Source organism: Nothobranchius furzeri, chromosome 4 (assembly GCF_043380555.1).
Source record: "Nothobranchius furzeri strain GRZ-AD chromosome 4, NfurGRZ-RIMD1, whole genome shotgun sequence".
Lineage (NCBI taxonomy): Eukaryota > Metazoa > Chordata > Actinopteri > Cyprinodontiformes > Nothobranchiidae > Nothobranchius > Nothobranchius furzeri.
The window spans coordinates 72,583,989-72,603,536 of record NC_091744.1 but is presented as its reverse complement, the minus strand read 5'-3'; the positions used below and the strand labels follow the sequence as shown (position 1 = coordinate 72,603,536).

The 19,548-nt window shown below is 39.9% G+C and overlaps 2 protein-coding genes across 4 annotated transcripts; both read left to right on the top strand.

The window, feature by feature from the left end:
- Positions 1 to 7: 7 nt before the first annotated feature.
- On the top strand, positions 8 to 5,037 carry bend7 (BEN domain containing 7). 2 transcript variants are annotated; one of them, XM_054733647.2, is made up of 11 exons: positions 8 to 831; positions 1,306 to 1,374; positions 1,449 to 1,790; positions 1,941 to 2,060; positions 2,143 to 2,246; positions 2,403 to 2,468; positions 2,849 to 2,956; positions 3,029 to 3,146; positions 3,226 to 3,339; positions 3,416 to 3,457; positions 3,855 to 5,037. In XM_054733647.2, exons 1-11 carry the CDS (start codon positions 768 to 770, stop codon positions 3,911 to 3,913), a joined length of 1,206 nt encoding a protein of 401 aa, XP_054589622.2. In that variant the 5' UTR covers positions 8 to 767; the 3' UTR covers positions 3,914 to 5,037. The 2 variants fall into 2 exon arrangements, with proteins under 2 accessions (XP_054589622.2, XP_015820189.3); XM_015964703.3 differs by having other exon boundaries at positions 10 to 831; positions 2,143 to 2,468.
- Positions 5,038 to 6,542: 1,505 nt separating this feature from the next.
- On the top strand, positions 6,543 to 18,527 carry sephs1 (selenophosphate synthetase 1). 2 transcript variants are annotated; one of them, XM_015964699.3, is made up of 10 exons: positions 6,543 to 6,634; positions 7,883 to 8,005; positions 8,088 to 8,184; positions 8,499 to 8,602; positions 8,732 to 8,839; positions 14,896 to 15,050; positions 15,145 to 15,235; positions 15,320 to 15,419; positions 15,640 to 15,852; positions 17,771 to 18,527. In XM_015964699.3, exons 2-10 carry the CDS (start codon positions 7,910 to 7,912, stop codon positions 17,983 to 17,985), a joined length of 1,179 nt encoding a protein of 392 aa, XP_015820185.1. In that variant the 5' UTR covers positions 6,543 to 6,634; positions 7,883 to 7,909; the 3' UTR covers positions 17,986 to 18,527. The 2 variants fall into 2 exon arrangements, with proteins under 2 accessions (XP_015820185.1, XP_015820186.1); XM_015964700.3 differs by lacking the exon at positions 6,543 to 6,634 and adding an exon at positions 6,680 to 7,328.
- The last annotated feature ends 1,021 nt before the right edge of the window (positions 18,528 to 19,548 follow it).

Genomic DNA, 19,548 nt, shown 5'->3' with positions numbered 1-19,548 from the left:
ATTGTGTGTGTGTGTGTGTGTTTCTGAAAAAAATTGAAACGCTTAAAAATAACAAAAGGAGACGAAATTACATAAAAGCCTCCAAAAGTGTTTCAAATTAGACACATCTCAAAGAAAGACAACAGTAGTGGCATGAAAAAAGACTTAATTGGAGAACATTTAGAGGAAAAATGGTTGGAAAGTAAATGTAAATATCTAGGTATTCCAAACTTTGACAGACAACACTGGATTCCTGTAATACTCAATAGAGTTTGACCTTTTTATGCCACATTAGATATTTTCTGTCACATCATGTTTATGCTGTTAAACAAGTAAATTCTGTTGTGAGCAGCGTTTTAGATCCAGTTTAATTCAAAAAGCCTTTTAAAAAGTTCTGTAGCTCCTTCAACCTGACTGCTTTTGCTTAGATTTCAGTTTGTTGTCCAGTGGCAAAAGCCTTGTGCTCGACCTTTTAAAGGATACCATCAGGTGGCGCAAAGGGATATGTGACGAATTCTTAATAATAAAGTCATTAATGTATTTACATGGCGAAAGGGAAGGACCGCCGTCATGCTGGGAGAGGGGATGCATGTCCACAATTTTTTATTCCTGGAGAATTTTACACCCAAACGTTGGGAAATCTTCCGATGACAAGAATAGGCGAATTTTCTAACTGATTAATGAAGCAGACGGACAGTGATTGTGCTGAGTGAAAAAATAAAAAAAAATACAGATTTTGTCTTGGAGCGAAATCCGACGGCACGACTTGCTGGATATTCCCGTTGAGGATGGAGTTTGGAGAACGGAAGCGGAGAAGGAAATCCCAGAGCTTTAAACTGGTCACGGATGAAGGTAATGCTGCTGAATGAAAGCGAGACCTTAACAAGACGCGCTCATGTGTCTGGGTGTTTGTCTGGCGCCGTGTGCCAGCAGCAGAGACAAAAGCGATGGCCACGACAATACCCAGTCTGTGCATCGATTTTCTATAAATAAATCCCCAAGAGCCAACCTTTCAAACAAGAAAACGAAACAGAAATTCTCCTCACATGGTCCAGGCGTTTAAATTTTTCAAAAAGAAGAATAATTAATCAAAAACGTACACATCTGTTGCGCATTTATGTCATGCGACTCGAAGCTTTTTATATATTATTTTTTGCTACTAAATACCTTTCTCTAAACTACTTCATACCTACAGGTGGTGGTTTGTGCATGGATGGGAGGGGGGCTGGTTTACATCAGAGCACACCAGTCTGCAGACACTTTGCATCACAAGTTTTGCTGCAATTTTTTCTTATTTTGTTATTAAAAAAACAATTTTATGTGCAGATTGTGACCCTTCATATGTTGCAAGTTGCAAGAATGGCAACGAGGGAGCTAATGATGCAGCTGTACCTGGTGGTATTCTGATTATTTTTTTATATATTGCATGACTGCAAAATGATGCTCTAACCACCTTCTGTTAAATGCAGTTTGGCTTGATGAGAGCATGGGGATCAAGAGGCAAATCACGGGTATGATGAGACTTCTGAGTGATAAGACTGGGAGGGCATATCAACAGGTTGGAAGTGAGTCAAACAGCTTGCCTCAGGAGCCCCAGGATAAAGATCTGAACAGCCTGCACCAGACACAAATTCCATCTCCTGCATCACATCGTCACCGCAGCTGGAGCTCTGAGGGGGACCCTGAGCCAGCATCTTCATCCATAGCGAGCCCCACTCTAAACGGTCAAGCCTGTGGTCATAGCACCCTGTCCAAAAGCTCCAGGAGCCTCAGCAGCTTAAAGGACTCAGTCAAACCCAGTAATACAAACGGTAGGGAATCTTTGAATCTCAGGTCATTATATTTTAAAATGTTTGCAAAAACTTCAATTTCCTCTTAAGTTTTTGGTCAACGTCAGCATGAAAGCACATTGGACATGTTAAAGCTGACAGTGACTAAACAAATCAACACTGACTTTGCAGGAGAAGTGCTCCCTCCTGCTGTGCCTGAAATCCCCTGCTGCATGTGTAACTGTAAAGACACCTTAGAGGCTATACTCCAGGAACTGAGAGCAATGAGGAGGCTGATGCAAACTCAAAAAGGTCAGAAAGGAGGAATCTTATACAAAATATATGGACAACCTAAAGGAAATCTTTTATTCTTGTGATTTTTTTTCCTCCATAGCACCATTTGAAAAGAAAGAACAGGCAGGATCACCATGCCAACCTTCCCTTGGTCCAGGTTCCTCTCCTCGGCGTACACCCCAAAAGAGAAGGCCGATCTATAAGGTGGCTCCACTCAGTGTGTACAGCACCAGAAGGGCACCCACATCTTCCTCAGTGCTTAAACCAGTTACTTCTGAGTCCATGAGGAGGGAGGATTGTGAGAAACTAGACTCATCAGCACTCAACATTGGTTTGATTTCCTGTAATGTGTCTGCGCAGCCACCTCAGGTCAGCAACACACACGATCCTCCCCTGAACCAACCAAAGGAGCATCAAGTGTTAGAGGTAACACGCTCAGTGGTGTTGATTAGGGTTCAGTCTGTGGCTAAAATTTGACTGTTGAACTCTTTGGCATTAACTACCTGCAGGACCTAGATCCTCCACTAGAGGACACAATGTATGTTTAGGATTAGGTTTTTGATGAAAGTACAAATCCTGTTTAAGAGGCAGAGTTCTGAGGGAGGGTCTGCTTTTTCTTTCCTTTGCTAAACTCTGATGATAAACTATTTGAAAAGATTTCAGGAAGTTAAATTTTAAAGTTACATTCACAGTACTGGAGCTATAATGCTAAAGGTGGTGATGCCTTCATAAAGACTGCTTTAATCACCTCTCCTGGTTGATAACTTTACCATAATGATTAATATTTCCTTTTCACTCCCTCACAGTCTGACGTTCGTCTTGCAGAGGACTATGATGTTTTCATCTCCAAGGCCCAACTGGACTCCATCCTAGTAAATTATACCCGCTCTGGCAGCTTGCTGTTTCGCAAACTGGTACGCTTCTGGGATTTTAAAAAGCAAAAATTAAACATACTTCTAAGATCAGGAGCTGTGTTTTGTCCTTAGGTGTGTGCCTTCTTTGATGACGCTACTCTGGCCAACTCTCTGCCAAATGGCAAAAGGAAACGTGGGCTCAATGACAACCGTAAGGGTTTGGACCAAAACATTGTGGGTGCAATTAAAGGTAAAACAAGATCAATTCACTCTTTGTTGCTGGCATAATAAAGACAAATGTTCTAATTATTTGAGTGACTTGTGGCCAGTGTTTACAGAAAAATACTGCACCAATCACAGAATAGAGAAGTTGCCAGGGCCTCGAGATTGGGTGCAGATCCTTCAAGACCAGATCAAACTTGCAAGGAGGAGGCTGAAACGAGGTCTGAAGCAGTCATTTGTTTTCTTTAAGTAAAATAAACAAGTTGCATATCGAAAGCTGTTCTATTGGGTCAATAGATGCTGCAGAAGCTGAGGAAAGCTCAACTGGACCATCGACCAGTAAGAACCTCACACAAAACTGCCTACATTTGCACTGGTTCTTCATCTTACATCACCTTTTCATCAGCCCCCCTCAGAGCACATAATGGCTTCACCTCTCCTCACTCCATTGTCACAACACACCCACAAATTGGTGTCTCTGGCTCCCTCATTGGCTCACCAGGCTATGGCATGCTTTCGCGCTGACATTTGACATTTTCATGCAGCTTCCCAAAATGTCAGCTAATTATCTTCACAACGTGCATCGTTTTCACTCTTTCACCTTTACAACGTAGCCACAGCTGTCAAATATCTAAATTCTCTACTTGCCACACATGCTTACATAAAATTCGCTGTTGTTTTGTTTTATAGTTCACAGCATTAAATTATATACTAACAATATTTTCTTCCTATACAGGCTGTGATTATAAGAAACCTGAATGTGACGAACACACACTGAAGAATGTAACGTGTTGATTCAACAGCTGCCTCGGCTGGAGTTCAGCTGATTATTTTTGTCCTCGTTATTTCTCTAACTGTAAGTGTTGGATTATGCCATTTTGCAACTGTTAACTATTAGGTAAAATGGGTAAAAGAAAATAAAAGGGCCAAACGAGAAAGCATCCATCATGAGCAAATATGGTTTACATTGTGTTAAATGAGCAGTCCATGATTGACATCCTTTTGGATCTGGAATTTTGTGCCAGGAAATACTGATGTAATAAAATAAAATAAGTGATTTATTGTTCACGGTTTAAGCAAATGCCTAAAAGGTGTGGAACACTCATTCAATCAATATGTTTGCAGTAGGAATGAATGCCTTATTAGTCGTACTTGGGGTGCACTGATGCACCATTTCCAGGAACTAGAAGTGAGCCACATCACAGCTGAGCTTCAGACGGCATGTTTTGGAGTCTGATTTCCTGAAATTCGGACAGCTAAACAGCTCTACCACTGACTCTGTTTGCTTTGCAACGTTGATTTTTATTTCCATATAAGCCTGGAGGAGTTCTGCTGTGTGGTGAAGTTGCTGATGCTAACAGTTAGCTTCTACTAGCCAATACATTCTCTGCTGTTTCCTGGATGTTAAATAAACAACAGCCTTCCCTGTTGTGGTCAAGATGGGTGAGTCCATGGGTATTTCTCAATGTCAAGGAGCCTGGCCTCGCTTACGAGGACACTGTCCTTCCTTGGGCAAAGGAAACGGTTAAATGGAACAGACTTGCATGACATGACCACAACTTCCACGGCGGTCATGTCTTGTCACGTGATACATGAGGTAACGTTATATTTTATGCGTATGAGTTTCAATATAAACGTATAACAAGCCTTATACTTTTTAAATTGTGTACATATGTAAGCAACTTATACCTGTTAGCAACCGAATCTGCAACTACTATAGGCAACTATATATATATATATATATATATATATATATATATATATATATATATATATATATATGCTATATTCTGGGAAATTTTTGACCAGGGCCAGGCTACAAGGCACCTCCCGTGTATCCTTGCTCAGCTCAGCTAGGATGCCTCGGTAGAACATGAACATTGGAACACACCTTGGCGGTTCCTGATGATGTTTCTCTTAGGCAACCGGGGCAGGACCAAGACGTCAAGTCAAAGTTCCTTCACATTAAGAAACACCCCATGAATGTTTGGTGACAATGTGATGTAGATCTGTCAGTCTTTTCAAATCGTTGAGTTTTCACCATCTAGTTTGCATGCAGGAGCTAGGCATAGAATTTTTTCATGTTCAGCCTGCATCTCAGAGTGGCCGATTATAATAAAAAATAAGATCTTAAAAGTGGGATTTCAGTGTTCTACACCTTTAAAGAAAATTTGCCAATATAATGGAGATCAGACATATCGAACAAGGCATAATGCTGTAAAAATGAACAGCATTAAATTATTGTTAGGACAACTCATCTCGAAAGAGGTTTTTCCATTGTGGATTGTGCCTTTTAAGTGACCAGTGGTTCAATGGGTGTAATGTGCAGCATCCACCTTGTTTGCAAACCTTATACTCAAAAGCGATGCATATTTGATTAATTTTTTATAATTAATTTTACATTGATTGGTTTAATTGTAATGTAAAAAACAATAGTCCTCTGTAAATATTTATTTTCAGTATTTTATGTATGCATCTTAAAGCTGTTCTTTTCAATCCTCTGATGAAATCATGTATTTTATTTATAAATTTGCTCACTGTGCATTTGAATAAATACTGATGTTGCAGCAGCTGATTTGTTGCAGGCTATTGTATGAGAGACCAACTAATGGACAAAATTGAGGTCTGTAAATACACATGAATACATGCTTGACTGTAACATCTTCTAATATAATACCTTAGTTACAACGCATTCTGAAATATTTAGATTTCATAATAAAGTCAGAGAAGAATTAGGGAAAATAAACGCGAGAAAAGATGTCAATTAAAAAAAACTTTTGTGTGATTAATGGGTTTGGGAACCAGGGTGTTTTTAAAATGACGATTTAATGTATGAAATATGTAGCATGCTAAATAATGAGGCGTTCTCTCTGGGTAGAAATCATATTTCAGTGTCTTTATCATTAAAAAAAGATACATTTGTGACGATCATGACACTGAAATCCAGTTAATAATACTGAAATTATTGAAACAAGTCACAACCATGTTTTTTCTCCTTTGTTCATGTTGAAGGAAGATTTGCCATAAAATAAAGATTTTATTGTAAGAATATGAAAACAGATCTTGATCTCATTTCTTGTCAGGAAATGAGGTAAATATAGTATGACTTTGTTTTTACATGGACAGTTTACTGTTGAGGGTAAAAGGAGGGAAAACACTAAATTAAAGGTACACTCCATTGTATCAATAATGTTGCCAGACTTTTGAGTTTGTTAAAGGGGATGTCGACGCGGCCACCGCGCAAGCTGAGGACCCATTGTTATCTGGTTAATTTCCTCCTTGGTTTAACAACTCATTTTTTATCAGTAGAGATAAAATGTAACCGTTGAAACGACAAATTATCAATAGATTCAATATTGCATGGTATTTCCTTTTTAATCGCATATTTTAAAGTAAACGTATAATAATAATGTGTAATTTTTAGTCAGGCATTATCTAAGGGCGCCCGTTTGCAGTCTCGTGCATTCTGGTGTCGTCCCCGCTCTTCTGTCGGGATCCACCGCTAACGTGAAGCTGGTAAGGATAAACTGCTCTGAAGAATTAAAGGGGAAATGTTGCAAGAATATAACCCAGTTTCATCGTTAAACTCTCACCTAGGGCAAATATAATCACGTATACTGCATGATATCATTTCAGAGTTTGCACAAGTAGGACATTGAGCGCTCTTCTAGTGATACTAACGCTGATGTTGCACACATCGCATGGCGAGGGAGATGAAGGGGTTAAAATTTTCCGCCGCCGACATTTTTATTCGGCGCTCTACTGCAACTTTTTAACTTATATGTGTAAGGAGCTACTTTAGTGGCTCCTCACGACTAATTACATTTCAGTAGTGGTGTGCAAAGTGTGTGTTTTAGTTGTGTTTCGATTACGCTAGCGGCTCTTTGTTACATACAACTGATTTAGCTCATCACCTCATGCATGGATCAGCGTTTGCTAACCACAGCTAGCAGGGACTCAAAAACATGCATTTCAGCACAACACGGAGACGTAGAGGTCCAACAAACACGATGGCCTCACATATTTTAAATCAGCCTCCGTGTATGATCCATATTGTAGCTTGCATTAATAAATTTAATCACTGAGAGTGTTGGCATAAGGGTTGAATGAACGTGGGATCATTTTGTGTTTTGAACACGCCTCCAGTCAGAACCAAAACAGGCCCCTTGGGAAACTTATTGTGTTTTTAACAGCAAATTGGAATAAACTAGTGAGTAACTAGATTTTATTTTTTTAATTAACACATGAGTTACTTGAGTTTTCTATTGGTTTTAAATTAAAAAATACACCCACTTTGACATAAGGATCTTTAGCTTTGTTAGTAAATTCAATAGTTCTGTGTATGAATCAGAATATCATGTGGATGGATAAAAATATTGCCTATGTAAACGAGTCGCAGATAATTAGAGATGATGAAAATATATCTCTTTTTCATTGATTTCAATTTTTTTATGGAATAACATATCTATTTACTGTAAATAATAATAAAACTATGCTGATGCCAATCTGTAGACTACTTACCATCTTACGAGAATTTTGACAATGCCATTTGATTATCATTTAAAAAGCACCCAGATATTGATACTTTTGTTCTAAATTATGTAAGCTTGACAAAATTTATATTGTTTTGAGCTCTGCTTTATTAAACCATATTTGTGTCACTTGATTAAAGAAAATACAGACAAATGCTTTGGCATTGCATAGAGGTGAATTCATTCAGTCCTTTCCCCCCCATCTACTTTTGGGTGGTTATTTTCATTTCAGTGGTGAGGACCCAGTATCTCATCAGAAATGTCTGTGAGGGAGCCTTTTAACCCTGAAAGCTACGAGCTGGACAAGAACTTCAGGCTCACACGCTATGCAGAGCTCAAGGGCACGGGCTGCAAGGTTGGCTGTCTCTAAATATTTCAGTGGATTATTATCATAACTTTTTTTTAAACAGAAAAAAAAATCCTTAAACTTATCACAGGTACCACAAGATGTGTTACAGAAGCTGCTAGAATCCTTACAGGAGAACCACTACCAAGAGGATGAACATTTCCTGGGAGCAGTCATGCCTCGGTTAGGTAATAATGATCATATCGTTTTATAACAGCAGACACTTCCGTTTTAGTGATCTTTTTCATCCATGACAGAAAATATTAGCTGGTTATGAATTTGTTACCTTAATAATGTATTTTGTACATTCGAGTACATAAGTGGGCGTGTCCCACTCACTCCAGAGACATTTCTTTTTGTGAATTTTGTTATTTTTATAATACTTTAAGAAACATGACATTATTGACTTTGAGGGTATTTTTCTTGCACTTTTATTATTATTATTATTTTTGCAAATTGTTTAGGAAACGCTGCATTCATTTTTCATTGTTGTTTTAAAAAGGCATAGGCATGGACACATGTGTCATCCCTCTCAGACACGGTGGGCTTTCTCTTGTCCAGACAACAGATTACATCTATCCTATTGTGGATGACCCCTACATGATGGTATGGATTTTTTTTTTCTAAATAGTGGTTTACACGACAAAAGGAGACGTCTTTATTTTGGAGTTGGATGTAATTTTAAACATGAAAAAATACTTCTGTGCCTCATTTTCACAGTTTCTGTGTTTTTAGGGAAGAATTGCTTGTGCCAATGTTTTAAGTGACCTGTACGCCATGGGAGTGACGGAGTGTGACAACATGTTGATGCTTCTGGGAGTCAGCAACAGAATGTCAGAGAAAGTAAGATAGATGGGGCTTGTACATTTTCTAATGATCAAAAAGTGATGAAATGAGTCTGCAACGAAAATTATAGCTTTCTAACTTTTATTATCGTTGTTGATATAAAGAATGTCCAGGATTTTTTCAAACAAACTTGAAAATAATCAATTACTCTTGAGTTTATGTTGGTGAAAATAGTCTTCCCCTATTTCCTGCTTTAGCTTCTGTTAGAAAATAGACAGAAAATGCTTTAATCAGAAAAGCCTGACAGATCTACATCACACTGTCACTTAAAGAGCAAGTCACCCCCTACCAGAGTCACACACACACACACACACACACACACACACACACACACACACACACACACACACACACACACACAGGCTCACAATGACATTGTGACCTCATAATGTGCCAGCTAACATCACAGCGTACTTCTTAGCCAATAGCGGTGGTGGATTTAAATTCAAATGCATTGCAGATTTTTTACCTGACGACTATGCAACACTGACAGTTTTAGGCAGAATATTTAAATATTAACTAAGATGCACTAAAGTGCCAAATTATTGAATTCACATGTCTACGGCACAATTAGACGCTTGTTTATATGGTTTATCAGCAAAAACTAGTTGATTTGGGGGTGACTTGCTCTTTAACATTCATGGGCTCACCTATCTTGACTCGCGACAGGGGTGGTTGTTGGTTTAGCATCCAGGAAAGAGCAAAGCATGTCTGGACTAGTAGACGCTAGTAATGCGCGGTATAACTGGTATATAGTTGATATGATATAAATTTAGCCACTGGTAGAGAATTTGACTGTCATCCAACTGCGATTGTGCATGAATGTTGTCAAGCTGCTTATGTCTTGGACGAATGCAGCAGCAGCTGCAACAGCATGGAGCGCATGGATGAAGACGTGCCCATAAAGCAGATGGGGTAATGTTAGTTATACAAACCTGGTTTGGGTTTAAGGAGTCAGATGTTGAGCAGAAAACCATCTGTGATCAAATATTCTGGATGACAGTCAAGACCTAACTAGGGCTGCAGCTATCGAATATTTTCGTAATCGAGTACTCTATCGAATCTTTTATCGATTAATCGAGTACTCTAATAAATTACTCTTTTGTGTTTGTAAACCATTATATCAAATAGCATGTTATAAAATATGAAAGACCTCTTAAAATGAGCACGCAATTCCCAGTATTCTTCAAGTTTTGTTCAAAATTAGTTTTCAAAACTTCAGCACTTCAACTTTACTTCACAGTAAACAATGCCTGTGCAAAAAAAATAAGTATACAACCTAAGCCGATTTCTCCCTCGTGTGAGAAACTACTAGCCTGCAAGCCAGACAAAAACTAGGAGATAACTGTTGAAGTAGCACAGCGAACGGCTGCGGCCCAAACAGCACCAGAACCGCTCAAGGCGCATGCACAAACATGGCTCGCTAGCTATTTCCCTATTAACACAAGTCCTTTTTAATTTCTACACTTTTTTTTCTCACACAATAACAAGGATTTTTTTCTGGAACTGCGCTGCTCTGGGTGGCTGCATGTTGGAGTAGCTCTGTTGACTATATGTAAGTTTTGCCTTTTCTTGGGCGTTTTTTCTTCTAGTTTCTCAAGAAAAACTGTATTTTTTGGACACTTTACTTTTCTGTTTCTGGTGCTGTGAAGCTTGGAGGATTTTTACTGCTATTTTTTAGCTTTTTTCACTTTTTGAGCATTTGTTATGATGCGTAACCATGGCAACAAACTGGTTTACAATCGGTGTGTTTGCTGACTTTAGTCTTCCAGAGAGCAGCTCTAGCAGGTAATAAAACATCCACAAACAACCCAGCCCAACATCCGACATGTTTAGACTTTCAGATTTATCTCAAGTGTTTCCTGTGCTTTACTGGGAGACTTTAACATCCCTCAAGGTAAACTGGTTTTATCATTTATATACATCATTTTATATACACCTGCTGGAAAAAACAAAATAAACAACAACCCCTTAAGCAGGTCAGATTACAGATAAACAGCCAAGATAAAACTCATTTGAATCTGAAATACGAGTTATAAACGTACATTTCTTTAACTAGACCTACATGCTATCTGCCGTGTACATTAGTGGTGTCTGGAGAAGGGACTGATCTTTATTTCTGCACCAGTTTGACAGAAATAAAAATAAATGCCACTTTTTCATCAGTGAATAAGTTATAACTTTAATAACATTAAGTGAACAAACTATTTTGACTTGTTTACTTTTAAAAATGAATCCATCAGCTAATAGAAGAGTCATTTGGCTTGATTTAGCAAACAGAAAAGTCAAGAGGCTCAACTGCAGGTTATCTTTTTGTACGTATTTAACTTCTAAGTAACTTATAGTTTTTGTCACATTGCTCTTTGATTAAACACTACCAGGAAAACTGAAATCTCTGTTTAAATTTATAACCTTTACTGCTATATGAGCATCAAGACCAAAGAGAAATTTATTTGATGTCAAATGGTTTGTTATTTGTCTGAAGAGGATTGTATCATCTTCTTTAAGTTCTGATATCTTTTTATTAATATATTTCTACGTCATCAAACATCTGGTCTGTGATCCGATCATTATTATGCATAAGAGGTACACCTGATGATGACTCCTTTTATGTTAAATCGTGTTTAGAGGGACAGGATGACAGAATTTAAAATGCAAACAAAAAATAAATCTTTTAAAAAGTAATGAAGTTATTGAATATAATATAATATGTAAAGCTTTTTTATTTGTACTTTACTTATTTTCTTCAGGTCTACTTTTTAATTTTACTTCACTAATTTTTAAAGCCACTATCTGTACTTCCTACTTCACTACAATAAGCAGCCTAGGTCTCTTCCCTTCCCAGTCGGCTCATGGGTCCCCGGAAGAACGAAAACATGAATGCAAGTCAACGGGGCTAAAAACGCAATTTTCTAATCCGCTTTGCCTTACGTCCTGGATCACACACACATGTTGTACTTCAATTTAAATGTAATCCAACGATGGGTGTTTCAATCACGCCAGTCACGTACTTTGAAATTTATCAGCTTGTTAAAGTTTGATGTTAGCATGACTTGAAATCTGTCATCAGCACAATGCATATATGACGAAACCACAGAATCTGCCATTTTCCCTTCTGTTTTTCTCTGTGTCTGCTTCGATGATGTCACTTTCATAAAGCGCATTTGTAGTCCTGGACTTATTACACAAAACTTAAAATAACGTCTCCCCCCATTTCGAAAATAAGCTCGTTCTTGGTATTAAAATGCATCTTCACGGACATCATATGTGAAATCCATGGCACATAACAAGCAGAATTAGAAAATAGCGTCTTTAGCACCGTTGACTTGCATTCATTTTTTTGTTTTTCTGGGGCCCCGTGGTCCGGAAGTAGATGGACGTGACTTAGGCTCCCTATGGAGCGCTGTCTGTCACCTATGATAGACTGTCACTATGGTAAAGCTATGGAATCTTGCGTTACCGTAGTTACAGCTCAGGTGCATCGTTTAAAATGCTTTATTATTAAGGCTAGAACCTTTCAGACTTCAGTATAAGTTCCATCTGGAGTGAGTAGGACCTTTTTTCTGCGGTCTCTGTGTTTGCTGACTTTAGTCTTCCAGAGAGCAGCTCTAGCAGGTAATAAAACATCCACAAACAACCCAGCCCAACATCTGACATGTTTAGACTTTCAGATTTATCTGAAGTGTTTCCTGTGCTTTACTGGGAGACTTAAACATCCCTCAAGGTAAACTGGTTTTATCATTTATATAAAATACACCTGCTGGAAAAAACAAAATAAACAACAACCCCTTAAGCAGGTCAGATTACTGATAAACATTCAAGATAAAACTCATTTGAATCTGAAATATTTGTTATAAACGTACATTTCTATAACTAGACTAGGGCTGCAGCTATCGAATATTTTCGTAATCGAGTACTCTATCGAATCTTTTATCGATTAATCGAGTACTCTAATAAATTACTCTTTTGTGTTTGTAAACCATTATATCAAATAGCATGTTATAAAATATGAAAGACCTCTTAAAATGAGCACGCAATTGCCAGTTATTCTTCAAGTTTTATTCAAAATAAGTTTTCAAAACTTCAGCACTTCAACTTTACTTCACAGTAAACAAATGCCTGTGCAAAAAATAAGTATACAACCTGAGCCGATTTTCCCCTCGTGTGAGAATCTAAGAGCCTGCAAGCCAGACAAAAACTAGGAGATAACTGTTGAAGTAGCACAGCGAACGGCTGCGGCCCAAACAGCACCAGAACCGCTCAAGGCGCATGCGCAAACATGGCTCGCCAGCTATTTCCCTATTAACACAAGTCCATTTTAATTTCTACACTTTTTTTTCTCACACAATAACAAGGATTTTTTTCTGGAACTGCGCTGCTCTGGGTGGCTGCATGTTGGAGTAGCTCTGTTGACTATATGTAAGTTTTGCCTTATCTTGGGCATTTTTCCTTCTAGTTTCTCAAGAAAAACTGTATTTTTTTGGACACTTTACTTTTCTGTTTCTGGTGCTGTGAAGCTTGGAGGATTTTTACTGCTATTTTTAAGCTTTTTTCACTTTTAGAGCATTTGTTATGATGCGTAACCATGGCAACAAACTGGTTTGCAGTCGGTGTGTTTGCTGACTTTAGTCTTCCAGAGAGCAGCTCTAGCAGGTAATAAAACATCCACAAACAACCCAGCCCAACATCCGACATGTTTAGACTTTCAGATTTATCTGAAGTGTTTCCTGTGCTTTACTGGGAGACTTTAACATCCCTCAAGGTAAACTGGTTTTATCATTTATATAAAATACACCTGCTGGAATAAACAAAATAAACAACAACCCCTTAAGCAGGTCAGATTACTGATAAACAGTCATGATAAAACTAATTTGAATCTGAAATGAGTTATAAACGTACATTTCTATAACTGCGTTAGTAGCTCGTTAACGCTAATTCCATAAAATGCTGTTTGTATTTTTAACACATGCACACACAGGCAGTGAGTACAATAATCAAAAGGGTATAAACTTGGATAAACCTCCAACCTTATTTTAACATTACTGAGAAAAAAAATACAGCAAAGCATCATTTAACCTGCAGTTATTCACTACTGAAAACCTAGCTTCTATGAGCAAAATAACAACATGAAAAATTAATCAGGAGAGCAGAAAGCACACGCTTCAAAATAAATCAGAATATAGATTTTTGGCCATTCTTAGTAGAAGCTAACTGTTAGCATTAGCAACTCTACCACACAGCAGAACTCCTTCAGGTTTGTGTTATTTGAGGAGAAGACACATCAACGTTGCAGAGCAAACAGACTCGAGGCAGTATTTTAGAAAAAAATACTTCAGAAGCTGCTTGTTTCACAGAAACAGATCAGGTGCTCATGTGTTGCTTTTATTACAGCTTTCTTTTAATTCATAGCAAATTTTAATTTGTGACTTGCTGTGATTCATGCAGGCTGAAATGAAATCTGCTGACTGAGTGTTTTGTTCACTAATCTTTTAAAGGGGCCATATCATGGAAAATCCACTTATTTGGAACCTTTTCCCACGTGATATTGTTATTGCTGGTTTTAGTTCTTATCTGTGTGCAGCGTTTATATGTATTAAGATTTAATCTAGGACTGTGACTGCTGTCATGTAACAGACGTGGTGGTCCAGTGGTTAGAGTGCTGGGCTGGACACCTAAACCACTGGACCACCAAGGCCAATACAGCATCGGACTCGCCTAAGATGCTGTTGTAGGTGGGCTGAGTTTCCCCGAAAACAAACTGTTTTGTTTCTGGGTAAAAATTCAGGCAGATTAAAACGACTCGTATTTAAGATAACTGACTTCAGCTCTCACCAGCATGATATAGAACCTTTAACAAGAAAGGACACCTCACAGATTTGTCAAAGTTTGCTTCTTAGCAAATATGTCAGTGATGTAGATGCATAATTTTCACACTTGGAAGAGTTCAGCTGATATTGAAGAGCGCTGCATCGGCAAGATGAGGTGGACAAAACGGCTGAATGTATATTCATGTAATAAGCAGGACTTAATCTCTGTATTCTGATGTTTTACAGGAAAGAGACAAAGTGATGCCCCTGATCATTCAGGGATTCAAAGACGCTTCAGAGGAGGCTGGCACGTCTGTCACAGGGGGACAGACGGTGCTCAACCCCTGGATCGTGATGGGAGGAGTTGCTACAACAGTCTGCCAGCCCAACGAGTTTATCATGTAGGAATGAGTTCTTGTTACTGATTTTTGTTTTATTTTTGCTCGTTGCATGTTTTGTGTCTCTTTAAAACACCATAATGGTGCCATTTCTCAGGCCAGACAACGCCGTGCCAGGGGACGTGTTGGTTCTGACCAAACCTCTGGGAACACAAGTGGCCGTAGCGGTGCACCAGTGGTTAGATATCGTAAGTTCTGGCGATGGTTCTTTTGAGAAACATCTTGTGATACACACTACTGACTGGACTGTGTCTGCTTTCTTTATCTCCCAGCCTGAGAAGTGGAACAAGATCAAGCTGGTGGTGACCCAGGAAGATGTGGAGCTCGCCTACCATGAAGCCATGATGAACATGGCGCGGCTCAATCGTACAGGTAAGAAGCAGCAGCAGCTTTTGAATAAACTCGGTGTGAGATATTACATGGGCTGTCTACACAACATGGAAATTTCAGTAAATACGTGTTTTACATAATGGTTTTTGCAACATTGTTTATTAAATAACAACATTTCAGCCATAAACTATAAATCTAATTACAGATCAGTGAGTTAATCACCCTGAAGCACATCTAAGCTTCTGTTTGTTCTCTGTTGCAGCTGCCAGTCTTATGCACACCTTCAATGCCCATGCAGCCACTGACATCACGGGGTTTGGCATCCTTGGCCACGCTCAGACACTGGCACGACAACAGCGGAGCGAGGTGTCCTTTGTCATCCACAACCTGCCGGTTCTTGCCAAGATGGCTGCCGTGTCCAAAGCCTGTGGGAACATGTTTGGACTCATGCACGGCACCTGCCCTGAAACATCAGGTACTTGTTTAGGTCGTTAGGTTACTTTACTGGTACCTGCGGGTATGTGTACCTAGTTCTGTTCTGTCTATGCTCTTCCTTGTATATTTTATTTATGACTTTTTACAATAATTTACAACAGCTTTACAAAATAAGTGTCGCAAGCTGCTGAAACTCTAATAACAAAGAACATATATGAGAAAAGGAGTGAATGCTTTGTTTGTTTTATTTAAATATTATACAAGAGTGAACTTGCAGGATGTAAAGCAGAAATTATTTTAAAGACATGGCACATTACAACTCCTTTTTAATATTTCTGATTATAATAATCGGTCACTCAGAGTTTTTCATGCTGGCTGAACATGAAAATAGTCTCCTACACCTATCTCTTGTGTTAGCTTCTGATAGGAAATGGACGGTGAAACGCTAGGATTTGAAAATGGTAAATGACCTGTGTGTGTATAGCGCTTTCTAGGGTTCTACAACCACTCAAGGTGCTTAAAAAATTTGTGACAGATCTACGTCTCACTGTCACTTAACATTCATGGACTCGGTAACCGTGACGGGGAAGGGTGTCGTTGGTTTAACATCCAGGAAACGGTAGTAGAAGCTAACTGTTAGCATTAGCAACTCCACCACACAGCAGAACTCCTTCAGGCTTGAGTTATTTGTGGAGATAAAACATGAACGTTGCAGCGCAAACAGAATCAGTGGTAGAGTGGCGTTGCTGTAATCTAATCTGAGATGTCCAGATATCAAGAAATAAGCCTGGAGCTCATTTGTGATGTGGCTCACTTCTGGTTCTTGGAAATGCTGCACATGTTTGTTTCAGAAGTTTTAAAATACTGCAATAAGTTTTCCATGTAAAAGAACGTATGAACATACACTCACCACCCCAACCCTACGAGGAACGCCTTGGTAGTCACGTGTTCAGCCAGGGTAGATCCATGCTTTCATGGTCACTCAGTCTTATGCTGCTCTAGTCCATCTGCTTCCTACCATCTCAAACTGATCTGCTCGCTTCTCTTTTTCAAACCATTCTCTGCAAACCCTAGAGACATTTGTGGGTGAAAATCCCCGTAGATCATCAGCTTCTGAAAACTGAACTACGTTGGTGTTAAGACCGAATGGAAACTATTAAAGCACTTACACATTAGCGTCGGCTTGGAATTTGGTTTCACACACAGGTCAGATTTGCGTTTTTCGGTTCCGAGGCGACTCTTTCTTTCAGACCTTCTCCCCAGCGGTCAGACTGGGACCGAGGCGACGCTACGGACCGATTGTCCAGCTGAAATTACGTCTACTGCCTCTGCATGTGCAATTCATTTTCATGCTGGATGCTGTTGAGTAAACTTCTGTCTGTAGCACAGAGCTGCCGCTCAGTGAGAACGAGAGAAGTGGGTGCGCTCTCTGTGTGTGTGCGTGCGTGCGCGCGTGTGTGTGTGTGTGCATGTGCGTGCCTGTTCTCTGCACCGGAGCTCTTGCCCCGGTGAGCAGACAGCTGCTCAGGGGAGAAAGGAGTGTGTGTGGCACAAGATTATGAGGACACAAACAGCAAATTAGTAAAGTAATGTGGTTCAGAGTCTCCAAAAGCAACACAGCTCATACCCGCCGCGGACTTTCCCGAGCGTATTAAACGTCGCCCACAGGCTCGGGGATTTCTGCATTCCTGAGAAGTCCCTTGGATTTATATGTGAGCACTACACCGGCCGTTCGAGTCCGAACTCGCGCCATCCAGCCCAACCAAACCCCAACCATGCCAGTGCTAATGTGTAAGCGCCATAACAGTCTGATCTGGCTCCATTCGTCATTCCTCAACTATTTTTTTTCTGCACCATTTAGATTTTTCAATATTAAAGCTGTAGGCAAGGCTGGTGTTCAGTATGTTTGCATCATGAATGATATTGGACTGACGACCTTATGCTGTTTTCTGTTACAGGAGGCCTGCTTATCTGTTTGCCCCGGGAACAGGCTGCTCGCTTCTGTGCTGAGATCAAATCCCCTAAATACGGCGAGGGCCATCAGGCGTGGATCATCGGCATTGTAGAGAAAGGAAATCGCACCGCTCGCATCATTGACAAGCCGCGAATCATTGAGGTGGCTCCTCAAGCGGCCACGCAGAATGTCAACCCAACGCCCGGCGCAACTTCCTAATCTTCCATTTGCTGCATCATAGACCTGAACCCAAAACCCGTGTTGAGAGATTGTAGACCTACAGGATCATCGTAGAGTGTTGAAACATATACACACAATAGTAAAGAAACAAAACAAAGACTGGGTTTGTGAACATCACCATGGAAACAGCCCCAAACAGTTGCCTTGAGGGCATGTCGCCACCTAGTGGACTTAAGCTGCAGTGTCCCCATGAAAAGAAATTGGCAGAGTATCCTTTTAATCCGTTTGCCCTTTTCTGACTTTTTCGTTGAACGTGCTTGATTGGCAGTAATCTGATCACGGTTGATTCATTTTGAATCTGTGCTAATCTGCAGTCTGTTGCCTCTTTTAAAGTTCTTCTCACCAAACAAGCACAGTGTACTTCTGTTTGTCTGCTCACGTTGTACAGATCTAAAGCCTCATTTTAGTTCCTTGCTGTATTGGATGCCTTGAGAGTTGTAGTGTGACCAGAATGGCTTATTTTTTATTACTTTAACTTTTTTGTATCGTCCCCACACAAACTAATAAAAACTTAAATACCAGCGAGTTTCTTGCTAATTTAAAGAGAAGAGAAATCTAATCAAACAAGCTTTCTTTACATTCTGAACCAGAAACAGTCGCTACTCTACTTTGCCTTCATTCACCGCCCAAAAACGACAACTTGTTTTGTCTAAAAATGAAATTTGTTAAAGGTGTGGTTGACTGAGAAAAACTTTTTTCCCACGTAGCAATGGATCATGGGTAATGCCGTTCGCCCAAGTCCGCATCAGTTTTAGGCATGGGTGAAGGGCATTACCCATGATCCATTGCTGTGCGGTACAAGGGTGCAAAAGGTGCGTGGTCAACTGGATTGTGACACCCTATGCATGTGGAAGTGCAAGAATTGTGATTGGGCCAGAGAGCGAAGAGCATCTGGGAGATAGTGACTAAAGCTTGGTTTATGCTTGACGCGTCCGCGATGTTCGCACGGCTCCGCGCGGCAAAATTGCGTCATTTTAACAACCACGCCCCTCCACCGCGCCTCCGCACGGCCCAAACTTTCCGCACCGCGCACTTAGGACATTTTCTAACCACGCGGACAGTCGGACGTGGAAAAACATGGCGGACTGGCAAGAACTAGTATGTTAGAGGTTCGTGAATACAGACATTTTTATGATTTAGCTCTCAAAGATCACCGTGATCAACATGTTAATAATTCTTGGAGAGAAATAGCTCGCACTGTCGGAAAAGATGAGGACACTGTTAAAAAATGCTGGAATGCCATGTTGTAAACAACAGTAATTTTTACTTGTACTATGGTGTAGTGTTGGATGCATGCCGTAGAGCTCCATGCTGCCCCCTACAGTTTGGGAGAATATTGGCTCACCGCAGAGACAAGCCGCATGAACCATACACGCTGCAAGTTGTGAAGCACGTTCCATCCGCGAGCCGCATCACCAAGCGGAACGTGAATGCGTCAAGCATAAACCAAGCTTCAGCAACGTGAGTGTGTATCGTTAAAAAAAGAGTAGTCCTGCTGTTTTCAGCCCACCTCTGCACCAGCAAATTTCTGCATCGCAGGAG